At 45.1% G+C, this 15460-nt stretch overlaps 1 protein-coding gene across 1 annotated transcript; it reads left to right on the forward strand.

The window, feature by feature from the left end:
• Nucleotides 1–1378: 1378 nt before the first annotated feature.
• On the forward strand, nt 1379–13033 carry LOC126236214 (cuticle protein 19.8-like). The gene is made up of 2 exons (XM_049945336.1): nt 1379–1516; nt 12563–13033. The coding sequence occupies exons 1-2, from the start codon at nt 1505–1507 to the stop codon at nt 12923–12925; spliced, it is 375 nt and encodes a 124-aa protein (XP_049801293.1). The 5' UTR covers nt 1379–1504; the 3' UTR covers nt 12926–13033.
• Nucleotides 13034–15460: the final 2427 nt, after the last annotated feature.

A 15460-nucleotide genomic window follows, 5' to 3' on the forward strand; every position in this document is an offset into this window, starting at 1 on the left:
AAACGACGCGCGCAAGAGATCTTTCACGCGTCTAGCAATATGGGGTGGAGCGCCATCCTGCATAAACATCGTACGTTCCAGCAGGTGTTTGTCAGCCAGGCTGGGGATGATGCGATTCTGTAACATATAGGTGTACCTCTCACCCGTCACGGTAGCAGTTACAAAACCAGAATCACGCATTTCCTCGAAGAAAAAAGGTCCGATAACTTTTTTTTTTGTTCTAATAAAACCCCATGTCATTCCAAGCATGTGTGTCAATTTTTACCTCTCTATCTACATTATTCCGTGGTTTATTAAGTTTTCATATTTATACTGACTTTTTGATCACCCGGTAGCTACGAGCAGCTGCTCATTTTCACCATTTTCAAAAGCATTTTTTCTACTGAAACAATGCCAATAGCTCTGATGGTACATGTGCTTTAGAGCCCATATTTACTGGACATTTTTTCCTTACTTTGCTCCCTACTACCACCTCTGAAAGGTGCCTATCCTACAACCTTAGCAACAACAGTAGCGCCGATACGTGTCAGACACCACAACGATGTTCACGTATAACTTTCCAATCGGTCGATTCCGGATCAGGGTCCCTTAACTGAGATTGATACATTTACCCTCCTCCATTGACCCCGGAAGTTTGTAACATCATGACGAAATCATCCTGTAAAATAACTGACTTCGTCAAATCTAATCTAATTTTTACATACAGTGTGTTTTAAAGTCTTTGCATCAAACGTCTAGACGTGATAGTCTACCTAGGGACAAAATGTTAGTTGAAGCTGCCCGGAGGCACTAGGCTTTCTTTACTAATTGGGATTACGAGGTTGCACCGAACTAGGAGGATCTAACAACTACGCTTGCCACCTACCGCAGAAAATTGATAGTGATGTTCAACAAGGAAAAAACATCTATTTTTTTATGAAGTGTTAACATTTCATTTAACTCGAACTGATAGACTACTGTTGCAGTGTGATTAAATCTGGCCGTATCAAAATGTCTTTGCGTTGTTTTTTGGTAGTTTTTATTAGCTAGATATCTCGTAGTGTTCCGGCTTGCAATAGGCGTGGTAGCAGACAAGGCTAGCAATACTTTTCGCGGGCCCACGCGTCCTTGGCAACAGATGTCGCCGCCCAAGACTGGAGCAGGTACTCAGGACTTCCCACAGCGAACAGCAGATGGCCTGCCGAGACTCTCGTAACTGCAGCAGCCTCGCTCGTATTTCAGGAGACCTCCGTACCATATGCTGGGGAGACCACTTTCAGCGTTCGCCACCCACAGTCATTAATTATCCGATACCGTACTGTTAAAGGCACACTCGAGCACCTTTGCAGAAATATAAATTAATTCGCTCCAACAGATGGTCCGTGCTCAAAATAGCTTCCGTCGCAGAAAAAATGCAGGCTGGCTGGTTTTAGGAGTGGGTCTGCATCTGGTCAGTGGGTATATAAAGCGGGGCTTCACTTTGTCTTGCCAGTGTACACCTCCAGTAGCACACCACAACAACAACATGGCTTCTAAGGTGAGTTGCTCCAGTGCCAGGAAGAGCGTCCATAGAATGAAAGACAAAAATTTCCAGCTGCACTACATTGTTGCCATGTCCAAACCGTAGTATTAACTTTACAGGATACAATTTTTTTCTCTAAGTGAGTGGGAATCAGAAACATATAGATTTTGTGGACATAATTACACTGAAGTGTTTCAGGGAGATTGAGAGCCGAATGTGACTAAAGATGATCGGTTCGGTCTAGAAATGTCCAACACTATGGAAAGAAATTGCACCCTCTTGTACTTTTGATTATGTTATCATCCTAGTGAATACCTTAGAAACGGGCATCTGTAAAGTAACATACTAGACCACCCGTGATGGGTGTCATTTCTTGGGATAACATTATGAAACTATTTGTCAGATAAGTCTATGTTTCACCGTATTCGGTGATGGACAAAGCTCGATTTGCGTAATAAATTATACAAATGACGACAGAAGCTTGTGTTTCTATGAATACATTGGATCCAGAGTACTGCTTTCAGAGTATCAGTTGTTTTAGCGGCAGAGCAAGAAGTAACAGTAAGCACAACGTGTAACAAAGGCAGATGATAGCGTGCCGCGACTTCTTATTTAAGTAACTGAGTGGCACGCAGAAGACACTTTTAATATCTGGTCTCTCTTTTACCTTTTACTAATGGGAGGACCGTACAAAATAGTGTTCGTGTGTGAACTCTTATGTACGAACGGATATCTCAGTGGTTTCCTCCAAGACGATAACTCCCACAACCCTCCGGTAGAAATTAAGTGGATTATTTTCTTCTGGAACAATTCCAGACCAACGACTGGATAGTTATTTCACTTGATACGCCGAAGCGGGAGCTAAACACAACTTCAGAGGTGAATTGGATAAAAATAAGTCGCTAATAGGAAGCTTGTATTCACCGTTGCTCCACGTAAATGAAAAGGAGGTTCACGGCTTGATTGCTGCCTCTTGAGCGTGTTGTATGCCACGTGTCTACATACCCATCTAAATCTACATGACTGCTCTGCATTTCACACTCACGTGTTTGGCAGGGAGAGCATAGAACGCTTTCGCGACCGCTACACCCTCGAGTACCACGTGGAAAGAATGAACGCCTAAATCTCTCCGTGCGAGCTCTGATATACTTTATTACGGACATTTCTCCCTATGTTTTCACATTCGGAAGTGACAGTTGGTCACTGAAATTTCGTGAAAGATATTGCTGAAACGAAAAACCCCTTTGTTTCAATGACCGCCGCCCCAGCTCGCGTATCAAATGCGTGATGGAAAACGAGCTACCCCTCTATGAACTTTTACGAAGTCCTCCGTCAATCCTATATGGTAAGGATATCATACCGCGCAGCAATACTCCAGAAGACGACGGACAAGCGTATTGTAGGTGTTTGTTTAATAGAGTTATTGATCTGTTAAGTGTTCTGCCAACGAAACGCCGTCTTTGGTTCGTCTTCCCCATAACGTTTTGGTTTCTGTGATCTTGCGCGTGACTGTCTCGTGTAAGTGACCGCAATGATTGCGTGTACAGTGTTGTGTCGTAGGTAGTGATGGGGGGGGGGGGGGTTAGGGGAGCGTGAAACCCGGTGGAGGCATATATTCTAACCATCTCTAATAACATACTGGGCCCCGGACAATAACGCTACCGTACCACTTCATAAATATTGCGGAATGATTCGGAATTTTCTACAAAGCATTACGAAAGAACTGAGGATCAAGAACATTACGGTTGTTACTTTTCTTCAACACGCTAGCGAAATATTAGCGGTGAAAATTTCTTCTCCACCAGGATTTGAAAGAGCTACTTCCAAATCGAGCATCACAAGTGTACTTTGATGATCTTGACTATTGGGCCGGTTGCTTGATGTAAATCATTGCTATAGTCAATGGTTGTCGTGCATGCCCAGCTGCTTTCAACAGTTTCAGCTAAACTCTTATGGATGCAGTGATGAAATATGGGATTAGGACCGCAGTTTTCTTCTGCAGAAGTAAAGCAGTGCATCTGTAAAAGCCTGTACATCAATGCATTCCTTATAAAATCAGAATTTTTGCTACGTATCATTTGGTGATTTAGGAAGAAATTTAATAGAACTATCCGACAAAAACGTTCGGTCACTCAGCATTCTGTTCTCATATACTGTAGGGCACTTTATCATGGCGTCTGGACTCCCTAGTTCTGAAACTGCAGTGTTTGGATACTGTAGGCCGGTAGTATTTGATGTCCGGTCGCCACCAACATTACCAGTCACACAGTGCTGTGCCCATTAGCACAGAAACAGCCGCTGCGATTATTGTATTTTATTTCACTGCTAATTTGTAGCAATAAATATTTTACTTAAGTATCCTTAGTGGAAGTGTCATTACGTAAGGCGATTTAAGTTTCAGTTTGAATGCAGGCAATATTAACACGTTCGTTAGCTTCGTGGAACAGGGTAAACTCATTCTCGCATCACCGCTCCTCTGTCATTAACATGCTGTCGAACACGTGCTCGGACTGGAAAAGGATAACGTAGGATTAACCGTATCGCCTTCAGAGGAACTATTACAGCATTAGCCTAATCTATTTAGAAAAACAAGCAGGATAGTCGGAAGGGACTTCGTCTCCGCTCTTTCCAAATGTTATTCTGACTCCAGCTCAGTCGGCCAAGTTTGCGTGCATTGCAGTAGTAACATCTGATACAAGAATCAAATAAATGCCAACATCACTCTGTACTAAATGATATTTGCATTGCATTTCCTCTTTTATGACTGTTCATTATAACTGATAATAGATATCGAACGTTTCAGTAAGCTTTACCTTTCTGTTTCAGTCTTTGTGAGGGAATAATCACTGTTTAGTGGCAAATAAGTTCACTGGTCCCTTTTTACTTTTTTACATATCTGTCCACTATCTTATCATGAAATATGTGTAGGGGATATTTACGAATTTATATAAAAAATTCAGTTCTTGTGCCGTCACAGTAGGTGCTACTGGAACAAACATATGATTTTCGAATTGCGACACTGTTGCTCAATAAGTTCAAGCTATGCGTAGTGTTACGATAGTTTACAGAAAAGTTCTCCAAATATTAATGAGCATACACGCAAAACCATAAACATTCAACAGTTTTAGCACTGCAAAGAATAAGAAACTGATGTAAGTGCATTTGAAAAGTACATTTTTTGTTTGCTTAATTTCAAATTAAGCGATCCTAGCCCAATGCGTACGAAATGAACCCTTTAACAAGAGGCACTCAAACTTGCTAAGGATTTTATGACTTGTGACTCACATAATGTACGCCGGCGTCTTTTCTCGACTAATTTTATCGGAGGTCAGTAGAAGAAAATAACAAGCGCTCATTGCAGTTTACCATCTAGCCAGTGTCATGGTGACTACATACACGGCACTAATTCACATGGACACATCTATCGAAGTAAATAGGTCATCGTTTTATGGAAGGAATCATTCTAGCATTTGACTGAAATGAGCCCAAGAAAACTTAAATCAAAAAGGCTGAAGGGAAAGATATATAAGTAAAGCCAATTCTAAAAACTTTCTTCTTCTTCTTCACTTCAAAGTTTAGGCAATATGCCTGTTCAAGCTTCATGTTTTTAATATAATCTTCTTCTCGGTCTTCCTTTCCCTCTTTCCTGAGGGTTTGTACTTGTTTAGTATGATTGGAATTCTGCTTTCTTCCATACGTTAAAGACGTTGCTTCCATATCTCCCAACATTTTTCCACGTGGTGGTTGAAAGTATAAATTCCTTGTTCTTCCGCATATTCAGATTTGTTATGATATCCTTGGGCAACCTTTGAACGATCTTAAAAATCTCATTTCAGGCGATTGTATTGCGCATTTGCCTTTCTTTTATTCAGTCCAAGATCCACTGCCATAGAGCCAGACAGACAGATACAGCTATTTTTTTGCAAAATTTTGATTTTGAGTCTTTCCTCGTCTTGTTGTTTAATGTTTTGTTTGTAGTTCCACATATGTGATGAAATTTATTGATTTTATTATTTTCATCATTATCCTTATTTAAGCTGATATCGCAGCCTAAACATCTGGAATTGAAGACTTGTTGCAGTAATACTAATAATTTCGTGTGGCTCAAAGGCCTGGTGCAAGTCTCTTAATTGGCTGCCACTTCGGCGACTACCATTTCGCTAACCAACCCCAGTTATCCAAGCGGGGAAAGGCGACCACCAGTTTAACGTGAAATCCGAACCACATGTCAGTTTTGGCGACTCGTGACATAGTTCAGAGGTGAAGGATAGGTTAAAACGAAGGCTGGAAAGATGTGTTCCGACCGGAATTCGATCCCGCCAGCTTTCAGTTTCGAAGCACGCGCTTTAGCGCTAGACCACCACACCCGATATTTGTTTCCTTTCCTTGCCTTGCCTTAAACAACAGTTTTTGATCGGAGTGGATTTTTCCATAAGGATTCATAAGTTTATTTTTAGTTGTGGATGTATTCAAATTGTAGAAAATTCTACCGAATTCATATAATCTATGTATGCAATGTCTTCAGTTTGTTTGTAAAACTTTAATAATAATTACGTACTGAAAATAGAGTATTGATTACATTTCTATTTTTTTTTGTAAGTCAGCTTGCTAACTGAAGTTGTACACGATTGTTTGTTGGTTGGTTGCTGGGAGGGGACGAAACAGCGAGGTCATCGGTCCCATCGGATTAGGGAAGCATGGCAAAGTCGGCTGTGCCCTTTCAAAGGAACCATCCCGGCATTTTCCCGAAGTGATTTACAGAAATCACGAAAAACCTTACTTAGGATGGCCGGACGGCAATTTACCGTCGTCCTCCCGAATGCGAGTCCAGTTTGCTAACCACTACGCTACCTCGCTCGGTCAGTTGTACACGAGAGATCATAAATACCAACAGAACGAGACATAAACTTAAACGGCACTCCGGCCGTTGTGGCCGAGCGGTTCTAGGCGCTTCAGTCTGGAACCGCGCGACCGACACGGTCGCAGTTTCGAATCCTGCCTCGGTTATGGATGTGTGTGATGTCCTTAGGTTAGTTAGGTTTCAGTAGCTCTAAGTTCTAGGGGACTGATGACCGCAGAAGTTAAGTCCCAAAGTGCTTAGAACCATTTGAACCATTTAAATGGCACAATGTTTTTAAGATCTCCTTTTAATGTCGTGAGAGATACCTCTAATCAACAGCTTAGACTACTGAGTCGCAAAGACCTTGTATGTTCCTTGAGAATTCAGAATAGCTTCACGTCTGTTCGGTCGAAAGCGCATTTAAGAAGGCCCGCTCGATATGTTACGGAGAAGGTGACCTTCAGATGTAACAAAACTGGCCTGCGTAGCCCGTGGCAGGGGACCAGCTTCCAGTAGCGACACACACACACACACACACACACACACACACACGCCCAGGTAGACACGGCAGCTTTCACCGGCGCGGTAACTCAAGGGGCAGTGACGCGGCAGCCGGCTGGCGGGCTATTATCTAACGCAAAAACAATTCCCGGCCGCCCAAACTGGGTCACACACACGCACACACACACACACACACACACACACGCACGCACGCTGGCTCTGCTCTCCCACACAGTGCCAGCTCGGCCCGAAGGCCTTGGCTGGCAGGCGGGCCCGCGGTTACGCGAACGGCCAGCGCCTCGCCAGAGCGGGTAGCCAAGTGCCCGCGCCCGGAGCCGGTGCATCGCCAAGTGCGGCGCGCTCCGCTGCACACAGCACGCCCCGCTGACGCCTTCCGCATCGTTTACACTCGCCAAGCGCTTTATGGCAACTCTGCCACTGCTCAAACAGTGCACGTAGCTGGTAGCGTTAACTAAACTTCACACATTATCTGATCAAACCTACCCGGCCATCCATTAGTGGACATTTATACTAGGCGTGTCCAACCTTCGCCATTATAACGGCTTGAGTTGTGCAGAAGACACATTCAATGAGGTGTCTGAATGTCTGTGCAGGAATGGTAGTCCACTGTTGCTCAAGAACCGACACCAAAGACGGTGTAGTGTGTAGTCGATGTTTTAACTCACCCATTGGGCTTAGGTCCGGAATCAGGACAGATCAGCCCATTTCGGAATGTACTGTTGTTGTGTACATAGTTCCGCGTAGTCAGTGCGTACACAACTTTCCCACTAGAGCGCGCCCCGCTAAGCACTGCAGCGCAGGTGGAGCGCTCGTCCGTCTCCGCACTACGAGATGGCGCTGCCTAAGAGACGGACCAAATTCTGCTTCCGCCGATCTGCGTATTAATATGTAATGCAGCCAATGAGATTGCTGCTAATGTAGAACCTTTTCTCCTCGTGGATCACACTCGCGCAGTGATACCTGAATGCCCGAGGTATTATAACGAGTGTACAGACCTCCGATTAGTCAGTCTGCATTTGTCTGCATTAGTTTGTACCAGTCTACAGTCAAGTTTCAGTCTGCGCCTAATAAGATTATCATATTCCTGTACACAGCCATGAAGAGAAATGTATAGACACTTTGTCAAGTATCAGAGATATGTGAGAATAAGATTAACGTACCAAGACCAAAGGAAATACAGATTGTCAATTGTAAACAGCATCCAGAATCAAGTTACATAATGTCTATGATTTTTATTATTTTAATAAATGTGTGTGAAAATTAATCAAGTTCTGTTTAAAGTTGGTCACTGTCAATCTGCTACTCTAAGCGTGCAAGTGGCATTTCTATCGTCTGACCTAACGGCAGAAGATAAACACGCCACGATAAGACCACGAGACATATTGCTGACACTCACCTACTTCGTTAGAGCGACAAGTCAAAAAATCTAATGGTGTGTGTACTGAAGGTCTTACAGTACGCGCACCACAACTGTCCACAGAAAAATGACTCACAAATGCTTTTCAAAAATGGTTCAAATGGCTCTGAGCACTATGGGACTCAACTGCTGTGGTCATAAGTCCCCTAGAACTTAGAACTACTTAAACCTAACTAACCTAAGGACAGCACACAACACCCAGCCATCACGAGGCAGAAAAAATCCCTGACCCCGCCGGGAATCGAACCCGGGAACCCGGGCGTGGGAAGCGAGAACGCTACCGCACGACCACGAGATGCGGGCCAAATGCTTTTTTGTGAGATGTTGCGCCGGCCGTGGTGGCCGAGCGGTTCTAGGCGCTACAGTCTGGAACCACGCGACCGCTACGGTCGGAGGTTCGAATCCTGCCTCGGGCATGAATGTATGTGATGTCCTTAGGTTAGTTAGGTTCAAGTAGTTTTAAGTTCTAGGGGACTAATGACCTCAGAAGTTAGTACTCAGAGCCATTTGAACCATTTTTTGTGACAAGATGCTTTATCATACTGATAGAAACAGTCGGCATCGCCGAACTGTTGCGCTACTCTACGCAGAACACAATGCTGTAAAATGTGATCATATCCTTCCGCATTTAGCGATTTCTTAAGCGCAGTGAGATAACCATAACCTAACCACGAAGAACGTCCACATACCATAACACCACATCCTCCATATTTTTTAAAAAATTTGTCAGATTTATGACTGTGCACATACAGCCATCTCACCACAGGAAATGTTATAATACAATATTTTTGGAAGTTATGATAGACATTAGTGTATGTCGTGGACTGGTAAGACGTTACATAGGCTTTACAAAAGACTGTATGGACATAAAACAAGTCTAACAGTCAGATAGTACTAAAACGAGTAAACAAGACGAAACTGTAATATAGGATACACAGTGGTAGCATGCTGTAAAAAACATACCGGTAACACAATAATAAATGATGTTATGTTACGTTAACCAGGGACCTAGAAACGAGGGAGAGGCGCCGTCCCCGGTGCAACCGCAGTTCAGAAATGGTTCAAATGGCTCTGAGCACTATGGGACATAACATCTTAGGTCATCAGTCCCCTAGAACTTAGAACTAGTTAAACCTAACTAGCCTAAGGACATCACACACATCCATGCCCGAGGCAGGATTTGAACCTGGGACCGTAGCAGTCGCGCGGTTCCGGACTGCGCAGCCGCAGTGGTCCGCAACCCCACGACGACTACCGCAGTCCATCCCTCCGCCGCCCCACACCGAACCTAGGGTTAGTGTGCGGTTCGGCCCCCGGTGGACCACCCCCCCCCCCCCGCCCCCCCCTCCCTATGTTTGCGTGGTAGAGTAATGGTGGTGTACGTGTACGTGGAGAACTTGTTTGCCCAGCAATCGCCTACATAGTGCAGCCGAGGCGGAATAAGGGGAACCAGCCCGCATTTGTCGAGGCAGATGGAAAACTGCCTAAAAACCATCCACAGACTGGCCGGCTCACCGAACCTCGACACAAATCCGCCGGGCGGATCGTGCCGGGGACCGGCGCTCCTTCCCGCCCGGAAAGTCGTACGTTAGACCGCACAGCCAACCGGGCAGGCATAATAAACGATAAATCGCCGTTGGTACATGTGTGGGACATTCCCAGCTCATTCCATATTAATGGCTATACACGATATTTCAGCTGCTCATACCACAGGATGTTATGCATCCGGCAATGCCTTCAGATACCACGTGCAACATTTACATATTCTGTCGCTCACTACGCGCAAATTGTTAGTCCTACGGAAAAATGACGAGGCCCTTTACGTAGAAAATTTTATGTAGCTGAATTTTACACTGAAATGCGTTTTCGATAGCGGCCGTAGTTTTCGAATTATTCAAGAAATACATACAAAAGTGATCTTCGAACGCGCCTTTCATGAATAACTCGGAAACTGTGCCCTCCAGCGAAACCGTATCCCAGTACAAAATTTAACTACATTAAGTTTTCTGCAAAAAGGTCCTGTATACTTTTTTTTGTAGGACTAATAGTCTGCGCGATTATGAAAATTTGCATGTGGTATTTGAAGGCGTTGTGGGTGCCATAAAACTCAATGGTATCGGCAGCTGACTCACTCTGCATATCTAAACTAACGAAAAATGTTCTTTGTACGCCCTGTAAGAATTGTTTCAAAAGGCATGGATAGAGAACTAATATTTGTACAGGTCTATAAATATCATCTACACAGAATAGCGACACATACACTACTGGCCATTAAAATTGCTGCACCAAGAAGAAATGCAGATGATAAACGGGTATTCACTGGACAAATATATTATACTCAAACTGACATGTGATTACATTTTCAAGCAATTTGGGTGCATAGATCCTGAGAAATCAGTACCCAGAACAACCACCTCTGGCCGTAATAACGGCCTTGATACGCCTGGGCATTGAGTCAAACAGAGCTTGAATGGCGTGTACAGGTACAGCTGCCCATGCAGCTTCAACACGATACCACAGTTCATCAAGAGTAGTGACTGGCGTATTGTGACGAGCCAGTTGCTCGGCCACCATTGACCAGACGTTTTCATTTGGTGAGTGATCTGGAGAATGTGCTGGTCAGGGCACCAGTCGAACATTTTCTGTATCCAGAAAGGCCGGTACAGGACCTGCAACATGCGGTCGTGCATTATCCTGCTGAAATGTAGGGTTTCACGGGGGTCGAATGAAGGGTAGAGATACGGGTCGTAACACATCTGAAATGTAACGACCACTGTTCAAAGTGCCGTCAATGCGAACAAGAGGTGACCGAGACGTGTAACCAATGGCACCCCATACCATCACGCCGGGGGATACGCCAGTATGGCGATGACGAACATACGCTTCCAATGTGCGTTCACCGCGATGTCGCCAAACACGGATGCGACCATCATGATGCTGTAAACAGAACCTGGATTCATCCGAAAAAATGACGTTTTGCCATTCGTGCACCCAGGTTCGTCGTTGAGTACACCATCGCAGGCGCTACTGTCTGTAATGCAGCATCAAGGGTAACCGCAGCCATGGTCTCCGAGCTGATAGTCCATGCTGCTGCAAACGTCGTCGAACTGTTCGTGCAGATGACTGTTGTCTTGCAAACGTCCCCATCTGTTGACTCAGGGATCGAGAGGAGGCTGCACGATCCGTTACAGCCATGCGGATAAGATGCCTGTCATCTCGACTGCTAGTGATACGAAGCCGTTGGGATCCAGCACGGCGTACAGTATTACCCTCCTGAACCCACCGATTCCATATTCTGCTAACAGTCATTGGATCTCGACCAACGCGAGCAGCAATGTCGTGATACGATAAACCGCAATCGCAATAGGCTGCAATCCGTCCTTTATCAAAATCGGAAACGTGATGGTACGCATTTCTCCTCCTTACACGAGGCATCACAACAACGTTTCACCAGGCAACGCCGGTCAACTGCTGTTTGTGCATGAGAAATCGGTTGGAAACTTCCCTCATGTCACCACGTTGTAGGTTTCGCCACCGGCGCCAACCTTGTGTGAATGCTCTGAAAAGCTTATCATTTACATATCACAGCATCTTCTTCCTATCGGCTAAGTTTCGCGTCTGCAGCACGTCATCTTCGTGGTGTAGCTATTTTAATGGGCAGTAGTGTATAAGCGTGCTCCATATCTCTTACGTTAATAATCCAACGACTTCCTAGCACTATAATACAAATGATTTATTTTTGTTAGAATACAGCGACTTATCGATAGTCTTCAGGGATTGGAAGGATCTACCCAGAAAGGATGAAAATTAGGATTAAACTTCTCGTCCACTACAAGGTCATTATAGATCGTAAAGGGTGGAGAAGAAAATAGATTATGATTCCTGAGATAATTCATTCGTTTGCCCGTAGCTCGTGGTTGTGCGGTAGCGTTCTCGCTTCCCGCGCCCGGGTTCCCGGGTTCGATTCCCGGCGGGGTCAGGGATTTTCTCTGCCTCGTGATGGCTGGGTGTTGTGTGATGTCCATAGGTTAGTTAGGTTTAAGTAGTTCTAAGTTCTAGGGGACTGATGACCATAGATGTTAAGTCCCATAGTGCTCAGAGCCAGAGCCATAATTCATTCGTTTAAGAAGAAGACATTCTGGATTTGAGACGAAAAAGAGTGGTCCGCGTATGGGTCCGCGAGGAGAGTCATTCAGACTCTCTTTCTTTTGTTCTGCAGTAGCTTATGGGAGACGTGTCTGAGGTGTAGGGGACTAAGTGAGGCTGGCCTGTCCGCTTGCAGCTGATCGTCCTCGCCGCAGTGGTGTGCGCCGCCGCCGCGCAGCTGGTGGTGCCGCGCGCGCCGATTGCCACACCGCTTGCAGCCGCCATCGCCGCCGGCGAGTACGACCCGCACCCGCAGTACAGCTACGGCTACAGCGTGTCCGACGCGCTCACCGGCGACTCCAAGAGCCAGCAGGAGAGCCGCGACGGAGACGTCGTCCAGGGCAGCTACAGCCTGGTCGAGCCCGACGGCTCCGTCCGCATCGTCGAGTACGTCGCTGACCCCGTCAACGGCTTCAACGCCGTCGTCCGCAAGGGGGCCGCAGTCGCTCCCGCCCCCGTCTACGCTGCCCCAGGCGTCGCCAGGACGATCATCGCTTAAGACGGCCCGGACTCGCCATCACGGAAGAACATACAGCTTAGCGAAACACCTTCTGCACATTCTGTGAATGTACGCAAATAAACGGCACTGACTTGGTTCACTCAGTAACTGTTTTCTGTTCTGCTTTTGTTATGTTTCCCGCAGTCTCCCACTTCTCGGTATGAATCTACAATATGCTGTTTAGTTGCCTGAAGAGGACTGCTGCAAGGACGATCGAAACGTCGGTTTTAATGGTTGTCTTGGCAGTGAAGGATTCCGTGCGCAATATTGACACAGAATCAAATAATGCAGTTCAACACATAAGTCCGAGGGTTTTAGAAAATAAATTGACGCTAAATCACAACAAGACTCAATTTTTATGATTTCTAACACACAGTTCAACAAAAACTGACATTTCCATTACACATAATGGGCACATGATTAGTGAGACTGAACAGGTGAAACCCAAGGGCTTTCAGATAGTAAGCTGAACTTCTGCCAGTACCTCGTCTCCTACCTTCCCAACTTTACACAAGCTCTCCTGTGAACCTTTCAGAACTAGCACTCCTGAAAGAAAGGATACTGCAGAGACATGGCTTAGCCACAGGCTGGGGGGTGTTTCCAGAATGAGATTTTCACTCTGCAGCGGAGTGTGCGCTGATATGAAACTTCCTGGCAGATTAAGCCAAAGGTCCCGAGTCCGAGTCACGGTCCGGCAAACAGTTTTAATCTACAAGGAAGTTTCATATCAGCGAACACTCCGCTGCAGAGTGAAAATCTCATTCTGGAGATAGTAAGCTGTCGTGAAAAGTCCATGATCAGGATCTTGTTAAAAATATAAATGCTGTTTTACTTACCATTAGAACATTAAATAAGTGACAGTTCTACCCGAAAAGTATTTTACTTTGCTTGCTTTCATTCACTTACGACATATGGTATTATTTTTTGGGTAACTCTTATGATTCAAAAATGATATTTCTAGCTGAGAAACGCGTGGTTCGAGCAGTGTGCGATGTAAGTTCGCAAACCTCTTCCCGAACCCTATTCAGTAATCTGGAAATTCACACAATGGCGCCTCAATATATATTTTCCTTAAGGTCGTTTGTTATTAGCAAAATCAGCTTATTCCCAAGAGTTTGCCGTATTCCCTCGGTTAATATTAGACAGAAATCCACTCTACACTTGGAACGCTTCTCCCTCACTCCTGTGCAGAAAGGCGTACAGTACTATGCTGCATCCATTTTCAGCAACCAAGAATTCAAAACTCTTAGCAGTAATCCACGCACGTTCACAAACTGAAGACTTTCTTCATGCTTTACTCCTCCTATTCTGCTGAGGAACTTCTGAAAAAAAATTAAGCTAATTTCTGTGTTACGTTGTTAATTACGTTTATTTAAATTTAAGGTTTGTCGTCTGCATAGCATTCATGTACGTTCTGTTTTATCTATTGTTACTCTTCTGTTATAATTTCATGTTCCGACTTGTTCCATGACCACGGTGACTTACTTATCAGTTTAGTCCTACAAAACATGACACATAAAATAAAAAATAAAATATGGTGATGACGGGTCCTATCACCAAAAATGATTTTATTCGAACTGAAACTGGCCATGGAGGCCTACACACTTGTATCGTACTCACAGTAGTTTGCACGATCAAGGAGAGCATTTTATCCATGAGACATACACTGCGGGAACTTGGCTATTTTCCGCCATCAACGCCACTGACAATCTTCATCAAACGCACTGGAAATGAACAGAACGTGGTGGCTTTGAGGTTAAGATGCTGGAATGTTATTCTGAATATTTTAAATCAACATCCTAGTCTGACCATACTCATTCATATTTTATATGAGACACACCACAGACGATCATTATACACACATAAAAAAAAGTTTTGCACCACCTCGGTTCCGAGAGTTCCGGAACAGAAAATTGGAATAGATATCAACGCAAACATCACTTCCGCCCGTTTATTGCTCATGAAAACCACACGTTGCATGTTGCACCACCATACAGTGAGACCTTCAGAGGTGGTGGTCCAGATTGCTGCACACATCGGTACATCTAATACCCAGTAGCACGTCCTCTTGCACTGATGAATGCCGGTATTTGTCGTGGCATACTGTCCACAAGTTCATCAAAGCACTGTTGGTCCAGATTCTCCCACTCCTCAACGGCGATTCGGCGTAGATCCCTCAGAGCGGTTGGTGGGTCCCGTTGTACATAAACAGCCTTTTTCAATCTATCCCAGGCATGTTCGATATGGTTCATGACTGGAGAACATGCTGGCCACCCTAGTTGAGCGTTGTCGTTATCCTGATGGAAGTCATTCACCAGATGTACACGATGGGGCGCGCGAATTGTCGTTCGTGAAGACGAATGCCTCGCCAATATGCTGCCGACATGGTTGCTCTATCTGTCGGAGGATGGCATTCACGTATCGTACAGCCGTTACGGCGCCTTCCATGACCACCAGCGGCGTACGTCGGCCCCACATAATGCCACCCCAAAACAGCAGGGAATCTCCACCTTCTTGCACTCACTGGACAGTGCG

This window comes from Schistocerca nitens, chromosome 2 (assembly GCF_023898315.1).
Source record: "Schistocerca nitens isolate TAMUIC-IGC-003100 chromosome 2, iqSchNite1.1, whole genome shotgun sequence".
Taxonomy (NCBI): Eukaryota; Metazoa; Arthropoda; class Insecta; order Orthoptera; family Acrididae; genus Schistocerca; species Schistocerca nitens.